A 16,334-nucleotide genomic window follows, 5' to 3' on the forward strand; every position below is an offset into this window, starting at 1 on the left:
TAATTTCTTTCTATTTATAGTAGAGACGGGGTCTCGCTCTTGCTCAGGCTGGTTTTGAACTCCTGACCTTGAGCAATCCGCCCGCCTCGGCCTCCCAAGAGCTAGGATTACAGGCGTGAGCCACAGCGCCCGGCCTTGGCCTGTATTTTCTTATCCATTCAGCCAGCCTATGTCTCTTGAGTGGAGACTTTAAGCCATTCACATTTATTGAGAGAACTGATAGGTAAGGTAGATTACTGTTCATTCTGTTGGGTTGGATGTTGTTGCTTTGATTTCTCTCTTGAGCCATTGTATTATCTGGCCTTTAATCTTTGGGTTTTGGTTGTTTTTATATTCGTGAGTTTTTATCATGGTGTTCCGTGCGTAACACTGTTTTGAGTAGTTCTTGTAGAGCTGGTCTTGTCTTGGTGAATTCTCTGAGACTTTGCTTGTCTGAGAATGTCTTTATTTCTCCTTCATATATGAAGCTTAGTTTTGCAGGGAATAAGATTCTAGGCTGGGCATTGTTTTGTTTCAGAAGAGTGAGAATGGGGCCCCAGTCTCTCCTTGCTTGTAAAGTCTCATTAGAGAAGTCTGGTGTTATTCGAATTGGCTTTCCCTTGTATGTCACTTGCTTCTTTCATCTTACAGCTCTTAGAAGGGCCTCTTTAGTTGATATTTTGGTCAGTCTGATGACTGCATGTTGTGATGTCTTCCTGTTTGCATTGAATCTCCCAGGGCTCCTCTGAGCTTCTTGAACTTGTATATCAAGATTTTGAGCAAGGCCTGGGAAATTTTCCTCTATTATATCTTCAAATAGCTTGTCCAACCCTTGGGTGTTGTCTTCTTCCCCTTCTGGTAAGCCTATGACCCTCACATTAGGTTTCTTCACATAATCCCACATCTCTTGTAGGCTTTGCTCTTTTCTCTTGTTTCTCTGCTCTGTCTCTGTGATGGTTTTATTTAGTTGGAGGGTGTTATCTTCAAGCTCTGAGATTCTTTCTTCTGTTTGAACTACCCTGTTCTTGAGACTTTCCACTGTATTTTGTAGTTCCCTGAATTGAGTCTTCATTTCCAGGAGTTCGGTTAAAATTTCTTCATTGTGTCCATTTCTTTTTCCAAATCCTGGATGCTTTTTGTGGTTTCTTTGTGTTGGTTATTGAGTTGTTGTTGCAGGTCAGTGAGTGTTCTTATGATCCACATACGAAATTCCTCTTCTGTCATTTTGGTTGCCTTATTTGGGTTGGTGTCCGTTTCTAGGGGGCTGGTGCTCCTCTTTGGGGGTGTGTTTTCCGTTTGGTTCTTCATATTTCCTGAGTTCCTTCGCTGATTTCTACCCATGTCGATCAGTTGTTGTTTCTTTCCTTTAGGTTTTTGTTTGGGTATTCACACGCCTTGTTTAGTTTCTGAGCCATTAGGTGGTGTCTGTGGGTGAGATTTGACCACTCCCTGTATAATGAGTCAGTGGGTGCCATGAAAAGGCTGTGCAGGATGCCGTCCCTGTCAGTAGGTGGCGCTTGCTTGGAGGAACAGGCTATGCTGTTGATTTTGTGTCCTGTTATCAGCTCTTGTTCTGGGCAGAGCTGGGTTGGGTAAGCCTGCCCTCAGGCACCACCAATGCCGTTAGCAGGGGTCAAAGTTCTGTTTTCTGCTTCCAGGAAAAGCTGTCAGGGCGGGGCTGGAATGGTCCCGCTCAGCCAGAAAGTCTGCGTGTGGGGGTGGGGCTGTCTGCGACCCACAGTCTGGAGTGGGCCTCGCTTCTTTCCACCCTCCCCAACTCCGCAGCTACTCCTGGGCCTCTGCCAGCAGGCCAGACCACAGGCCACCAGGCCTCCCCGGACTGTGATGCCGGCGTGGAGGTTCCCTGTGCAGAAACGCTGCCTGGGCTGGGCGCATGGCCTCCCTTTGGTGGGAGCGTTGCCTTCTAGGACGCTGATCTGCCCCAGGAGGCACACACACTTCAGTAGGCTGTTCACAGATATCCCTTTTGTGCCCCGGGCAATGCTAGACCCCGGTGCACGGGATCTGGTCTGCAGGTCCTACCTCTGGGTCCCAGAGTTCAAACTGTATCCCCACCAGGGAGAGGAGTTCTGGTCCCAATTCACCCACAGGGAGCCCAAGCTGTGTCTGTGTCTCTCAGCCTCAGAGTCTGCCCCGTTCTCCTGGGAACTCCGTGCCAGCAGCACCTGGGAGGGCTGGCGGGTAGGGAGCTCACAGTCTGAGTTCCCCTTAGTCAGCTGTAGGGCCCCAAAAGGGAAGGTCCTATTCCCTGGAGGTGCCTCCGGCTGGTGGCTGTATTATCTCTCTGGGCAGCCGTGGGTAGGGTCGGTGGAGGGGAGGAGGAGGTAATATGGCGCCTGCTGCGATGCTCAAGTCTGTGCACACGGAGGTGCCCCGAGGGATTTGGGAGTCTGGTGCCGCGTCCACTACAGGCTCACTGCTAGCTGGCGGCAGCCATCTCTGGGCTGGTGTCCGCAGGTCTCTCCACCCGCTGGGGAGCCCACCAGCAGTCCCAAATGCAGGGTAGGGGAAAGGTGACTGATCCACCTACCCTTCCTGCTGGTCTCCAGGCTGCTCCGGCGGTCTCAGCCTCCAGTTCTCCTCCGCAGCCTCCTCCCGTGGAGTTTCCCGGGGTCTCAGGTACCCCTCCTTCAGGCCCTCATCTGCTGTATGCTCGTCTTCTTGCTTCTTTTTTCTAATTTCTGCTAGAATCTGTCTTTTCTGCAGAGACACTCTTTCTGGCGGTGTTTCTCATCCGCCATCTTGATCCTTCTCCTATTACCCAGTTCTTAAGAGTGCAAAAACCCTTTTTCTGTCAGTCCTAAACCTTTCGTTTTCTCCACTTTTAAACAAGTTCACAAATTCTTTCTCTCTGGAGATGATCTTTTCTGTCTTACAAAGAAGGTTTAGGAATGTGAATGCCGTTAGTTTTTCTCCCTTATGCCTCTGATTTTACTCATCCTCTCTTCTCTCTGGAAAAGAAGAAATTTGCTCCATTTGGTTTAGGAGGTCATTGCCCTCCGCGTCACTCACAGTCTTCCTTGACTCTCCCATCGCCTCTTGGGACCTGCCAGGCCTTGCCAGTTCTGTCCTCGCCCCAAGCTAACGCCCTCACGGCCTTCTGCAGGCCTCCCTGCAGCTCCGGCTCCCCTCGCCCACCTGCCTGAGCTTCCCGGCTGCTGTCCCTTCCACACAGCGCTGCCCAAATAATGCGCACGGCCAAGTGTTTTCTCGCTCGGATGGAGATTTCAGCGGTTCCTTAATGTCTAAGAAATCAACCCAAATTCCGCCAGAGCCTTCAGCCCGAGACTTCCATCTTTGTCTCTTGCATGCTATCCCCTGGCTGCGCTTCGATTTGGGCAGCGTGTTGTAAGTGGATTGTGCTCATGCTCTTCCCTTCTGGAGTGCTTTTATGTTTGTTCTTTAAAGGCTCCACTCAAGTTCTGTTTTTGTCACAAAGCCTTTCAGAATTCATCTTTATTTCTATAGGACTTTGTTTATAGCACTGTTTTGATACTTTGCACATTGTGCCTTAATCCAGTATTTCCCCGAGTGTTTCCCAAGATAAGTTCCAGGTTAAAAGAATAGCCAGTGAGGTCTGAGGGGCTTCACATCGGTAGAGTTACCGTCCCTAACCCTTCGCCCCCGCATGGCAAACACACTGCTTAACTTGGCTTACTCCAGTCTTCCCTGAACTTATTTACCATAGAGAACTTTTTTTTTTCTTTTCCAAAATATAGTCATCCAGTGCAAAACGCTTTGGAAATACACTGCCTTAAGCTAGATTTCTCGTAGATGTGTCTACTGTACAGATTGAAAGCATCTTGAGACAACTCCTGGGCTTTGTTCATTTTTCCTGCCTTTAGTACTTAGTAGATATGTAATGTTTATTGAATGAAGTCATATTTCAAGATCAAGGATGATGTTTCTTTAGAATTATGAAGAATGAGTGTTATAAAGGAAGCTAGTCTATTGCGTGTTGTGACTGGAATGTACATAGCAGGTGCTCAATACATGTTGAAGAATGCTGAGTAAATGTCACATGTCTTTAAAGTGGTACGGTTAAGGTGTTTTTCTCAGTTGAGCTAATTGATTATGTGTGTTAAATAATCCAGAAAAGGGAAAATGGGCAAAAGCAGCCTGGTTTTCTAGGGTTTTCCTCCAATTTTAAATTTTTTGCAGTTTTTGCTTTTATAGGTATGCTATAATTTAATGAAACAGTTAAAAATAAAAATCTAGTCTTATTAAAAAACATGGCCCTGATAAATTGATGGTAGGTGGTGGTTATAGAATAGTATACTAAAAAATGCAATGTTTTAAAATAAAGATACTTACTGAACTTAAAATACCATTTAACTCACCAGTGGAGTCATCACACAGCTTTTCATGAGTACACTCATGCATTAAGCTACACCTACATGGCTATGCTGAGTCCCTCTCCACTGCCGATGAGTCAATAACTTCTTAGCTAAGGCAAAAGGGCAAAATGGTTCAATCTTAGTAATTTCTGCTAAAAGTAGTAAACCGAGAACAACTACAACCACCACCACAACAAAGATCTCAGACAGGTAGTAATGCTGTGTTCATAGAGCAGCCTTTGTTCTGAACTATTTTTATTGGGTATGTCTGTGCAGGCATGTTATGCCCACTGGTACACATTTATAAACGCCAAATAACATGGGCATGAATATTCACAATATCCCTCCTTTTAGTTGGCAAAGCGTAGTGCAGTAGACAGAATGGAATTTAACCCTTTTCTCTATTCCTGAAGCAAGTCCGTTCTGATTCTTCAGACGGGAAGAATTTCATCCTTAGGAGAATGCTTTGCATTTGGTTGGGGAATCATTCATTCTGTTAGCTTCTAGAATTCTAAAAGAGTCTTTTGAACTCTCTTTAAATTCTTTTTTCTCACCCTCTATATTTTCCTTTTAGGCTCCAACCAGGAATGGAGACCCCATTGGATGTTTTGTCCAGGGCAGCATCTCTGGTGCATGCTGATGATGAAAAACGTAAGTCAGGAATCTGTTTTCAGTGCTTTACATCGATGCCTCTTGTCTCTGGCCCCGTAATAAAATCACGTGCTTTTCTTCATGGTTCTCTGGCTATTTGCTGTTAATTTTGGTTCTTTTCCTTGGAGATAACAGTTTGGCCTGCTCATTTTTATTTTCAAGTACCAGACCATGTAAGTATTTTAGCTGGCATTAAACTTTGGCTACCTGGTTTTTTTCTTTTTTGAGATGGGGATCTCCCTGTGTTGCCCAGGCTGGCCTCGAACTCCTGGGCTCAAGTGAGGATGGTGGTATTGAACTGGGATTTAACTTTGGATGCTAGAGCTTAAATGATTACCTGTAGGTCCTCTTTTCCCTCACAGCTCACTCTCAGTGATCTGGAGTGAAGATGCTCCTTATGTGTCCATAGAAGTTGACATAAATATGTGTTGGTTGATAGACTAATTGACCAGAAGAGAACTAGAGATGGAAAAAGTCATCCAAGGCCATTCACAGATTGGAAATGCGCTATATGTGTCATAATGGCAAACAGTCATGAAAATTCTGTTCGCATAGCTGAGAGAGAGCACATGTTGGGGGAAGTTGCTGTGGTAGGGGACGGGCAGAAGGAGAGAGAACATCAGCATTGGAAGATTATTCCAGTCTGTCAAAGTGAAACATCCTAAAGTATATTTGTTTTTAAATGTTCTTGTTCAAAGTTAAAATTACTTGCTAAACAATATTGTAAGAATTACTGTTTTATGTGGGAACAAGGTCGAGTGTTCTTTTTCTAAGCATTAAAATGTTAATAACAAAAGTATAATTTAAGGTCACGCTTTTATGCATTATAAATTCTCGAAGACACACTACTTTCCAGTTTAGTTCTTAATGGATTGGCAGGCTGCAACATGCATGTCCTTAAAATCTAAGGTCTGCCTTGTTACTAGGTGTTAGACTTTTGTTTTTCTAAGCCTCAGTTTTCTCATTAGTGACATGAAAGAATCACAGTACCTACTTACAAAGTATTTGTGAGGATTAAACAAACGGGCTGTTGCATATACAGTGCTTACCTTAGCTTTCAGCTCCTGGCTGGGACTGCCCTGCCCTCTCTCCTGCTGGCCTCTGGTAGGACTTGTCCCCGTCTTCCACACTGTCTGTGTGCCTGTGTCACCCTCCTGCCCTCGGCCACCACAGGATGATTATTCAGCTGGTGACTGGATGAGATGGCCAGTAAGAGTTTTTCCAGCCTCTCATGTAATTCACATTTACTCAGCTTTTGATTGTTGGGAAGATACAGCTGTCCGATGCCAAGGTGTGGTCAGGAAGTGGGAGCCAGAGACGCTAAGTGTCACTCGCACACACGTGGGGCACAGGGGGCAGCACAGGCTGAAGGCTTTTATCCAGATAACGAAAAAACTCCTTGATGCCTCCAAGCTTGCAATCAGTGTAACTGACTTGAAGAGCTATTTACAGACTGTGTTGAACATTAATATAGTTTATTTAGAAGTTTTTATATAAGAAACTATTTTGAATTTCTCTGTTTTTACACTGCTGAAGTTTAGTTAGGATCAGTAAAACAAAATGCTGCTTATATAAATGAAAAATAGAAGTAGTGACCTCAGGGTGGCCCTTCGTGTCCTGGAGTGTGGAGAACAGAAGACTCTTCCCCCTCTTTTTTCCCTTTTTCCGCGGCCTTCTCAGGCTCACTCCTGAAGTCCAGGCCAGGATCGCTGCTCACGTTGGAGGCCCGCCCCGTCCAGTTCAGCGAGGGGCGCGAGCCTCCTGGGCGGGCGTTCAGCTGAGGGAGGCGCGGTCCCGCCCCCGCGAGCGAGCGACCTGGGCGTGCAGACTGTGGCGGCGGGAGGGCGTGGGGAGGGTGGCGCGCTGGGTGGCGCAGGGGCCAGGCCGCCTTCGGCCGGCTTGGGCTTGAGGGAGCTGTTTTCAGAGAAACAGAACGATGCCAGCAAGGGCGAGAGGGATTCTTAACTTTCCTCCTGTGTTGAACACAGCCCGTTGGTGTTTTTGCAAAATGATAGTAAGTACACATGGAACACTGGGAAGATCACAGAGTAGACGTTATTCTGGAATAATCTTCTTTTGACTCTAATGACTCCAGTTGGATTAGGAATGGGCTGACATGATTCTGGAATCCCTCTGTCATGATTTCAGCTTCTCGGGATCATTTTTTACATTTGACAAAGGTGGAGGAACAAAGCCCAAAATGTCTGTAATAACTATTTACACGTAGGCAACATTCTTGAGAGACTTTTCTTAATGCCATGTTCTGTGTACCACTCTCAAGTATGCAGAGCTCAAAAACTAGGCATTGTATGTTTTATTACCTAATATAACAGTAATCTATTATTATGTAAGCATATGAAAACTCATACAGTTTATAGACAAAGTTGAACATTAAGTTCAATGTCTTTCAGTTGATTTCTTAGACTTACTTGGTCTGGTTCAGCCTGACTCAGCTTTCTCTGTCCTAGATTAATTCTATTTTAGCTTTTGTTATAAATTGCTCTTACACTTTAGGGAAGGTTAGCATTCTCAACACTTTAAAAAAGTCTTGTGTAAGTAATCTGATTTTGGGTGTCTTATTACAAATAGAAATATGTTCTTCTACTTGAGATCAGTTTACCAACTCATCTAGGTGACCTAAATGATTCTCTTTTCTTTTCTTTTGCTCCTGGAGAACTGGGCATTTTTGAGGATGTTATTGTTTTAGCATTTTGAACACAACAGTACCTATTATGACTTGAGTCTATAATACCTGATAGCCTTAAGACTTCATTACGTCTGGTAGCAGGGAATAAAAGAAATATCTCAGTAGTACACTGTAGAGTTAAAATAAATAGTAAAATGGTGGTTTTGTAGTAACACAATAGTCACTTATCTGGATGGCCTAGAAGGAATAAATTTACTTAAAATAATCACTCCACTGCTCATGAGACATTGATTTAATCAATGTTCAGGGTAATCCTGGAAGGTACTTAATGAAAATACAATTTGAGATTGCCATTCTTCCTTGTGCTTAAGGAACCTCTTCTTTCAGTGATTGGTAATACTGGTGCTGGGAAGTCTCCAACGTTTTTCTAACTCTGTAGTTTTAGTAATAAAAATGGATCAAAATGAGAAAACGGGGCACTTTTTGCTGGTGTATAAAACAACACCTTGGCCTGTTTTTAACATGATACATCATTTTATTGCAGTGTTTACAAAATGTTTTGGTCATTTTGTTCTTGTATCTTCTAAGGTCTTTATGTATCTACTGACTTCCTCACTTAGATTAAAATAATTTTAAATGGAAACTTTTTGATTTTTGAGGGTTTTGGTGGAGGTGATAGTACTTTCAATCTAATCGGATTAATATGCAGTTGATCAAAAGCTGGGCAGGGCTGGTGTGAGTGACGTAGGGACAGCAGTGGGAGAAGATGGCAGCTTTTACAGGTGTTGCATTTGCATCTTCCCTTTGAAATTCCCTAACTCCTTGTTTAGTGACGATCATTGAAAGTGGACTGATTGATGAAGCATTAATTACCATACTCCTTCCAAGTCAAGAATCCATAAGAGTGCAAGCTTTTATTATTACCGGGATTGTCACACCGGCTATGGAATACGTTTGTGTATCTAGGTTGTGGTCTATTTTGCCTTAAGAGGAGGGGGGAAGACAGGATCAATTAATTATAACATTATGATCAGTTGTACTCACATACTGTCTTCTCAGACTAATTTCTTTTCTCAAAGATCATGGTGACTTTTAGTAAACCTCTGCATCCATAAAGTAAATCGGTCACGAGATCAGCTCAGCTGCTCTCGATTTTTCTCTTCTTTAACTCTCTCTTTTCCTTTCAGCATCTAATATGGTGGCTTTCAAAGATTTTTGGCCATGGCACATAGTAAAAAAGCATTTTATGTTGTGACCTTTGTACTCATATCCTGACATAACGATCAAAAGTTTTTTGTTTTTTTTATTTACCCACCCCGCTCTAGACCTTTCCAGGCCCAGCTCCCCCTCCCCTGATCCAAAAGTTTTAAGAGACAAATCTTAGCCTTGTCTTGTACAGTACAGTTTGATATGCCTCTTCTAGTCTTTGTATTCTATTTTATTTAAGTAAAAGTTGAGCTATGACTCATTAAATTGATTTTAGGATCCACTAATGAATTGGGACCTGCAGTTTGAAAAACATGGTTTGGTTTATATCTCCTTTGTGGGATACACTTACTCCTGGCTTCTCCACTTTATGTACTGGGACGATCTGACTGTCACATGAAAGTAAAATGAGCCAGGGTGTTCAGACATGCCGGAATAGATGGGTGTCTCTCAGTCAGTGTCTGCTAGGCAGACTGGATTGGGGCCTGGTGCAGGAAAGGGGCAGGCTTTAGAGAACAGGAGGGAGCTAAATAAGTTAAACCAAAGGGAAGTGACCATTTTCTTGAGCGCTGACTCTAAAACCCAGAAACAATATAGGCTTAGAATAGAGAGGAACTGTAATGGAGCAGTCACGTTTGCGTACCATGAGGGGCCAAGCCTTCCTAGTGCTCCTGAAAGGGAACGATACCGCGATGTCATTCCTGTCCAGTCCCCTTGGAGTCTTGGTGTTGGTCTGGTGGTTTGCCCGCAGTGAGGGAAAGAGCGCCGAGCTCCTGCCTTCTAGCAGCCGTGTGCCTGGCTGGAAGTCAGCTCGGTGAAACTATGGGAGACTTTCATCAGAAAAGCCCAGAAGCAAAGTGCAGTTGTTTTGTTTGTTGTCTGTTTCTCTCTGTGTCTCAGGGACTCCTGGTTTTGTAAAGTTGCACTTCAGAAAAGCAAGGTTTAAAAATAATACTGTATATAACATAGCCTTTGAATTCTTTTCCTTGCATTCTTCTTTAGTGTTTATTAAGTATTTCATTCTATGATCATTTCTGATAATTGGTAGCCTTATTTGATCACTGCATGGGTGATTTTTACCCTCCTATCCTAAAACACTGGGGGCGTACAGTACACTTTCATCCGTGAAAGTGGCTCATTGTGGCAGTGATTGCCAGACGGCAGAAAGGGTACTTGTGAGCATTCTGACAAAGCCCTGCCACGGGGTTCTGATTTCTCAGGCCCCTTCACCTGATGAGTCACTGGTGTGATGACACTCCCCGGGGAGCTCGGGATCTGTGTCTTTAAGATGGAGGAACAGAGCCTTCTGGTTATGAGGTGTTGTGATTCTTGGCAACCACATACCCTTCAACCAGGTTCACCAGTTGTTTATATTTTTCCCTATTTCCTTTATCACACACGTATTCTGTCTCTGCACATACGTGTATATGTGGGTGTGAATATATATGCATGTTATTTTTCCTGAGCGTATGAGAGTTAAGTAGGTGGTACCATGTCTCCTTACTCCTAAATACTTCAGTGTGCATTTCCTAAGAATGAGAACATTCTCTTACATAATCACAATATGGTTATCTTTATTATAATGTTACTTGAATATATATAAGCATAAAAGTGGGCATAGTCTTTGTGCTTATAGTTCTTTTAACTTTATAACTAGAATATACATTTATAAATCAAATATAGCCAACAGAAGTTAGCCATGGCGCATTAGATGGTGATCTGCTGCAGTAAGGTTTCTGTTCCACTGGTGTGACGTGCGCCGCCACCGTGCCGTGCTGGGTCCTTTAATGTTAGTGTGCCGATAGCGCCTTGTAAATTTTGATGCAATTTCCCCACCATTTTTGTCTTTCAAAGTCTTGTGAAATATTTCATCATATAGATTGTGATTTGACTTTTTCTTAGTGTAAATACCTCAATTTCATATTAGATTTTTTTCTCATTAGACCAAAAAAAATTGCTAACACAGCCACTGAAATCATACAGCAATACTTGGTTAGTAGGCATCTGATGCTTATGTCATATTTTTTGAAAGATTCTCACTGAAATAACAAAAGCAAACATTTCTCACGGACTCCTAAACATTTTCTGTGGACTTCAGTTTAAGTATTACTGCGTCACCTCATTTAGTTCCTACAGCGCCCTGTTAGACAGGTGCTGTCACTGGTCCATTTGGGGAACTGAGGTTGACGGGGCTTATATAATTCGCCCAAGGACACTTAGCTGATAGTCAGTGGTGCTGAGATTTGAAGCAGGCTGACTCTGAAGCCTAATCCCTTAATTTCTCTGCCATACGCCTTGCCATTGAGGGCATAAAAGACTTTTCTGCTGATTAAAAAATAAACCAAAAATTAGAATCAGGCCGGGCGCGGTGGCTCACGCCTGTAATCCTTGCTCTTTGGGAGGCCGAGGCGGGCGGATTGCTCGAGGTCAGGAGTTCAAAACCAGCCTGAGCAAGAGCGAGACCCTGTCTCTACTATAAATAGAAAGAAATTAATTGGCCAACTAATATATATAGAAAAAATTAGGCGGGCATGGTGTGGCGCATGCCTGTAGTCCCAGTTACTCGGGAGGCTGAGGCAGGAGGATTGCTTGAGCCCAGGAGTTTGAGGTTGCTGTGAGCTAGGCTGACGCCACAGCACTCACTCTAGCCTGGGCAACAAAGTGAGACTCTGTCTCAAAAAAAAAAAAAAAAAAATTAGAATCAAACTCCTGCATGTACTACTTCCACTAATAAACCAACCTTTTCATTTGGAAAAGGTTTCCAACTAGTCAAATAGCATTTCCCATGTATTGACGTGCTGTCACCAGCGTTTAGGGTGGGTAGGAGCACACACTCAGGAACTGTCCCTGACTTCCCTGGTGGCGACTCTGGCCTCCTGCACGGCTCAGTGGCACAGGTGCACACTGCCACAGAACTTCTCTTTATGTCCAGTTTTCTTTTCCAGTACCTACCTCACTTAACTCAAGAAAGGACACACTGTTCAGATGATATGCTTTACAAAGTAACAAGATCTCACATTGCCAAACTGTTCAAACAGAGACAAGATGATCCTTCGGAGGCAGTGGAGAAGGGGCTGGCAGCGGGAGGTGGCTAGACTTGATGGACAACCTACGGTTGTGTGGGTCTGTGTTAGATCCTAGACCTGTTGAGGGTGAGGATCCCATTCCACTCTGCTTTGTACTCCAAGCATATCCCATTTGGTGCACATGGTAGGCATTTAATGCACATTTATGAGTAATAAGCAGCCGCTGGAGTGAAAGGCTCATCTCTGAGGAATTAATTTATTTAACACTAATAAAAATGACTCATTATAGTGATGACTTACTACTAATAATGTACAAATTCAAAGGAATACTATTTCCATTTGATAATACTTTCTAGTTACAAAACATTTTCATTTCTTATAATGCGAGCCTTTACAGTAGGCTAGGTGGGAAGTGTCAGAAAAAACTTAAGCTTGGATTCCTAATTCAAGACTAAAGTAAACAAAAGCTTGAAGTGTTCTTTCCTCAGTCAGCGGCCCTAAGTGCAGTCACGTGCTGTGATCGCCAGAACAGCAGTTCACAGAGGAGCGCCAGGCGCTGGGCAGCGCAGAATGCAGCGGGGCCGGAAATCACAGGGGAGCTGTCTTCCTCCCTGACTGGACCATGTTTCCTTTGATTTTTAAAATAAGGACTGAATTTACTGCCCTTTCTAAATTTTGGAGCCACCAATAATATGTCTTTTGTGCTTTCATTTACTTCCCTTTTGTGAACAATAGAATCAAAAATACTGTCTCCAAGTAGTCTGTTTTACTTTAAAAAGCTTTGCAAAAAATGAGATGTTCTGTAGGTGTGGGCAGTTGCCCTAGTCAAAGTTTGCATCCCAGCATCAACATCTGGCATTTAATCACAAGGGCTACCCTCCAGAGACACCTACTACAAGTGTCTTTGCTATTTTTGTAGTTTTAGATCAGATTAGCATAATAAATGTTGGAAATGGATATCTACTGGCAAAAAAAAGATGGCTTATTAATTAGCATAATGGATGTTGGGAATAGATTCTTCTACCAAATAGTTCTTTAGACATTTGAGTATGGTTACTATGTTTCCTTTAAACTAATGTTTCACAGTCTTTAGAAATGCATGTTTTCCTTTATGCACATAAAAGTGTTATGAACTATTTTAATGTCATTTGCAATTCAGTTTAAAATATCAGAGGCAAGAATCCTTGGATGAAGTACTTCTTTTTTTCATTTGACACATCTCCCTCTCTGTCCTCTCCCTCTCTGGGTCTTGAAAGTTACTGCCCTAATCAGATCTGGTTTGAACATCTCCAGGAGGTCAGCCATTCTTTGTTGGATATGTCTTCTAAGCTCATCACTGCTCTCTTCCCCAGGAACCCAGGCTCGTCAGTGTCCCTCCTACAATAGGGTACCTAAGTTATAATTTTTTCCCATGTGATCTGATTAGGATTAAGACAGTGTGCCCAGGACCACCACCAACTTTGATCTAGCCTAGGAGTTCTAGGGGGTAAAGGGACAGGGTAGGCTGGAGCAGGCTTGTGACAGTGGCCAAAGCAGCCAACTGTAAGGCTGTGGGGAGCAGCAGGGACCCTGGGGAACAGAAGGCTCTTGCTCTATTTCAAGGGGCAGCCACTACTCAGCTGCAGCCACTGTCACGCTAGAGCTGGTTCCTAGGAGCTGGTTATGCCTGACCCCTCCTGATCCTGGGTATCATGTTGGGAGGTTGAAATCAGCAATGGTGGGAGTATTTATACCTTGGCAGATGGTACAGGTCAGGACATTTTTGTTTTTGTTTTTCCTCTGTAGAGAGCCCATTGTTAACATCTACTAGCACAGCACTGGCTCCAGCTGACCGCCTTTCCATGGAAATGTGGGACTGGATTTATCAACTTTTTTTTATTTTAATTTTTCAATTAATTTATTTTAATTTTAGTGTATTATGGGGGTACAAGTGTTAAGGTTACATATATTGCCCATGTCCCCCTTGCACCTCGAGTAAGAGCTCCAAGCGTGTCCATCCCCCAAATGTTGCACATCTAACTCGTTTGGTTGTATACACCCATCCCCTCCCCCCCTTCCAACCTCCCGACACCTGATAAATGTTACTCCTATATGTCCACTTAGGTGTTGATCCATTAATACCAATTTGCTGGTGAGTACATGCGGTGCTTACTTTTCCGTTCTTGAGATACTTCACTTAGTAGAATGGGTTCCAGCTGTATCCAGGAATATACAAGAGGTGCTATATCACCATTGTTTCTTAAAGCTGAGTAGTACTCCATGGTATACATATACCACATTTTATTAATCCCCTCATGAATGAATTGGTGGGCACTTTGGTTGTTTCCACACCTTTGTGATTTGTGAATTGTGCTGCTATAAACATTTGAGTGCAGGTGTCTTTTTCATAAAGTGACTTTTGATCTTTTGGGTAGATGCCCAGTAGTAGAATTGCTGGATCAAATGGTAGATCTACTTGTATCGCTTTGAGGTATCTCCATATTGCTTTCCACAGAGGTTGAACTAGTTTGCAGTCCCACCAGCAGTGTAGGAGTGTTCCTCTCTCTTCACATCCACGCCAGCATTTATTGTTTGGGGACTTTTTGATAAAGGCCATTCTCACTGGAGTTAAGTGATATCTCATTGTGGTTTTTTTTTTTTTGAGACAGAGTCTCACTTTGTTGCCCAGGCTAGAGTGAGTGCCGTGGCGTCAGCCTGGCTCACAGCAACCTCAATCTCCGGGGCTCAGCGATCCTACTGCCTCAGCCTCCCGAGTAGCTGGGACTACAGGCATGCACCACCATGCCCGGCTAATTTTTTGTATATATATTTTTAGTTGGTCAATTAATTTATTTCTATTTTTGGTAGAGACGGGGTCTCGCTCAGGCTGGTTTTGGACTCCTGACCTTGAGCAATCCGCCCGCCTCAGCCTCCCAAAGTGCTAGGATTACAGGCGTGAGCCACCACGCCCGGCTCTCATTGTGGTTTTGATTTGCATTTCCCTGATGATTAGAGATGTTGAACATTTTTTCATATGTTTGTTGGCCATTGTTCTGTCTTCTTTTGAGAAGTTTCTGTTCATGTCCTTTGCCCATTTTTTGATAGGGTTGTTTGATTTTTTTCTTGCTGATTTTCCTGAGTTCTAAATAGATGCTAGTTATCAGCCCTTTATCAGATGTGTAGCTTGCAAAAATTTTCTCCCATTCTGTGGGTTGTCTGTAGCTCTCTTGAGAGTTTCTTTGGCTGTGCAGAAGCTTTTCAATTTGATCAGGTCCCATTTGTTTATTTTTGTTGCTGTTGTGATTGCCTTTGGGCTCTTCTTCATAAATTCTTTGCCTAGGCCAATGTCTAGAAGAGTATTTCCAATATTTTCCTCTAGCATTCTAATAGTTTCACACCTAAGGTTCAAGTCTGTTACCAAGCGTGAGTTGATTTTTGTGAGAGGTGAAAGGTGTGGGTCCTGTTTCATTCTTCTACATGTGGCTATCCAGTTTTCCCAGCACCATTTATTGAATAAGGATTCTTTCCCCCAGTGTATGCTTTTGTCTGCTTTGTCGAAGATTAGTTGGCTATATGAGGATGGTTTTATATCTGGGTTCTCTGTTCTGTTCCACTGGTCAATGTCCCTGTTCTTGTGCCAGTAAAAAGCTGTTTTTATGACTAGCCTTGTAGTATAGTTTGAAGTCTGGTAAATTGATACCTCCTATTTTGTTTTTATTGCCTAGGATTGATTTTGTTATACGGGGCCTTCTCTGGTTCCATACGAAGCATAAAATTATTTTTTCTATATCTGTGAAAAATGATGATGGTATTTTGATAGGGATTGCATTGACTCTGTAGGTCACTTTGGGTAGTATAGACATTTTAACAATGTTGATTCTGCCGACCCATGAGCATGGTATATTCTTCCATCTGTTTACGTCTCTGCTATTTCCTTCTTCAGTGTTTCATAGTTCTCCCTGTAGAGGTCTTTTACCTCCTTAGTTAAGTATATTCCAAGGTACTTTATTTTCTTTGTTGCTATTTTGAAGGGAATTGAGTCTTTGATTTGGTTCTCACTTTTACTGTTGTTGGCGTATATGAATGCCTCTGATTTCTGTGTATTGATTTTGTATCTGAGACTTTACCAAATTCATTTAGCAGATCAGGGAGTCTCTTGGTTGAATCTTTGGGGTTTTCTAGGTATAATATCATGTCATCAGCAAAGAGTGAGAGTTTGATCTCTTCTGCTCCCATTTGGACGCCCTTAATTCCGCTCTCTGGTCTGATTGTCGTAGCGAGGACTTCCAGCACTATGTTGAACAGAAGTGGAGATAGTGGGCAACCTTGTCTTGTTCTAGTTGTAAGTGGGAATGCTTTCAATTTTTCCCCATTCAGTATGATACTGGCTGTGGGTTTGTCATATATGGCTTGTATCATTTTTAGGTAAGCCCCATCTATGCTTATTTTGTTGAGCATTCTTATCATAAAAGGGTGTTGAATTTTGTC

The 16,334-nt window shown here is 43.1% G+C and overlaps 1 protein-coding gene across 2 annotated transcripts in view; it reads left to right on the forward strand.

Moving 5' to 3' along the window:
- VGLL4 (vestigial like family member 4) overlaps nucleotides 1-16,334 on the forward strand; it is a 161,123-nt gene that overhangs the window by 13,719 nt on the left and 131,070 nt on the right. For both annotated transcript variants that reach the window (XM_012785252.2, XM_012785254.2), the window contains exon 2: nucleotides 4,912-4,988. In XM_012785252.2, coding sequence (XP_012640706.1) covers nucleotides 4,925-4,988 — 64 coding nt within the window. In that variant the 5' untranslated portion in view covers nucleotides 4,912-4,924. The remainder of the gene's footprint in view (nucleotides 1-4,911; nucleotides 4,989-16,334) is intronic.

Source organism: Microcebus murinus, chromosome 21 (assembly GCF_040939455.1).
Source record: "Microcebus murinus isolate Inina chromosome 21, M.murinus_Inina_mat1.0, whole genome shotgun sequence".
Lineage (NCBI taxonomy): Eukaryota > Metazoa > Chordata > Mammalia > Primates > Cheirogaleidae > Microcebus > Microcebus murinus.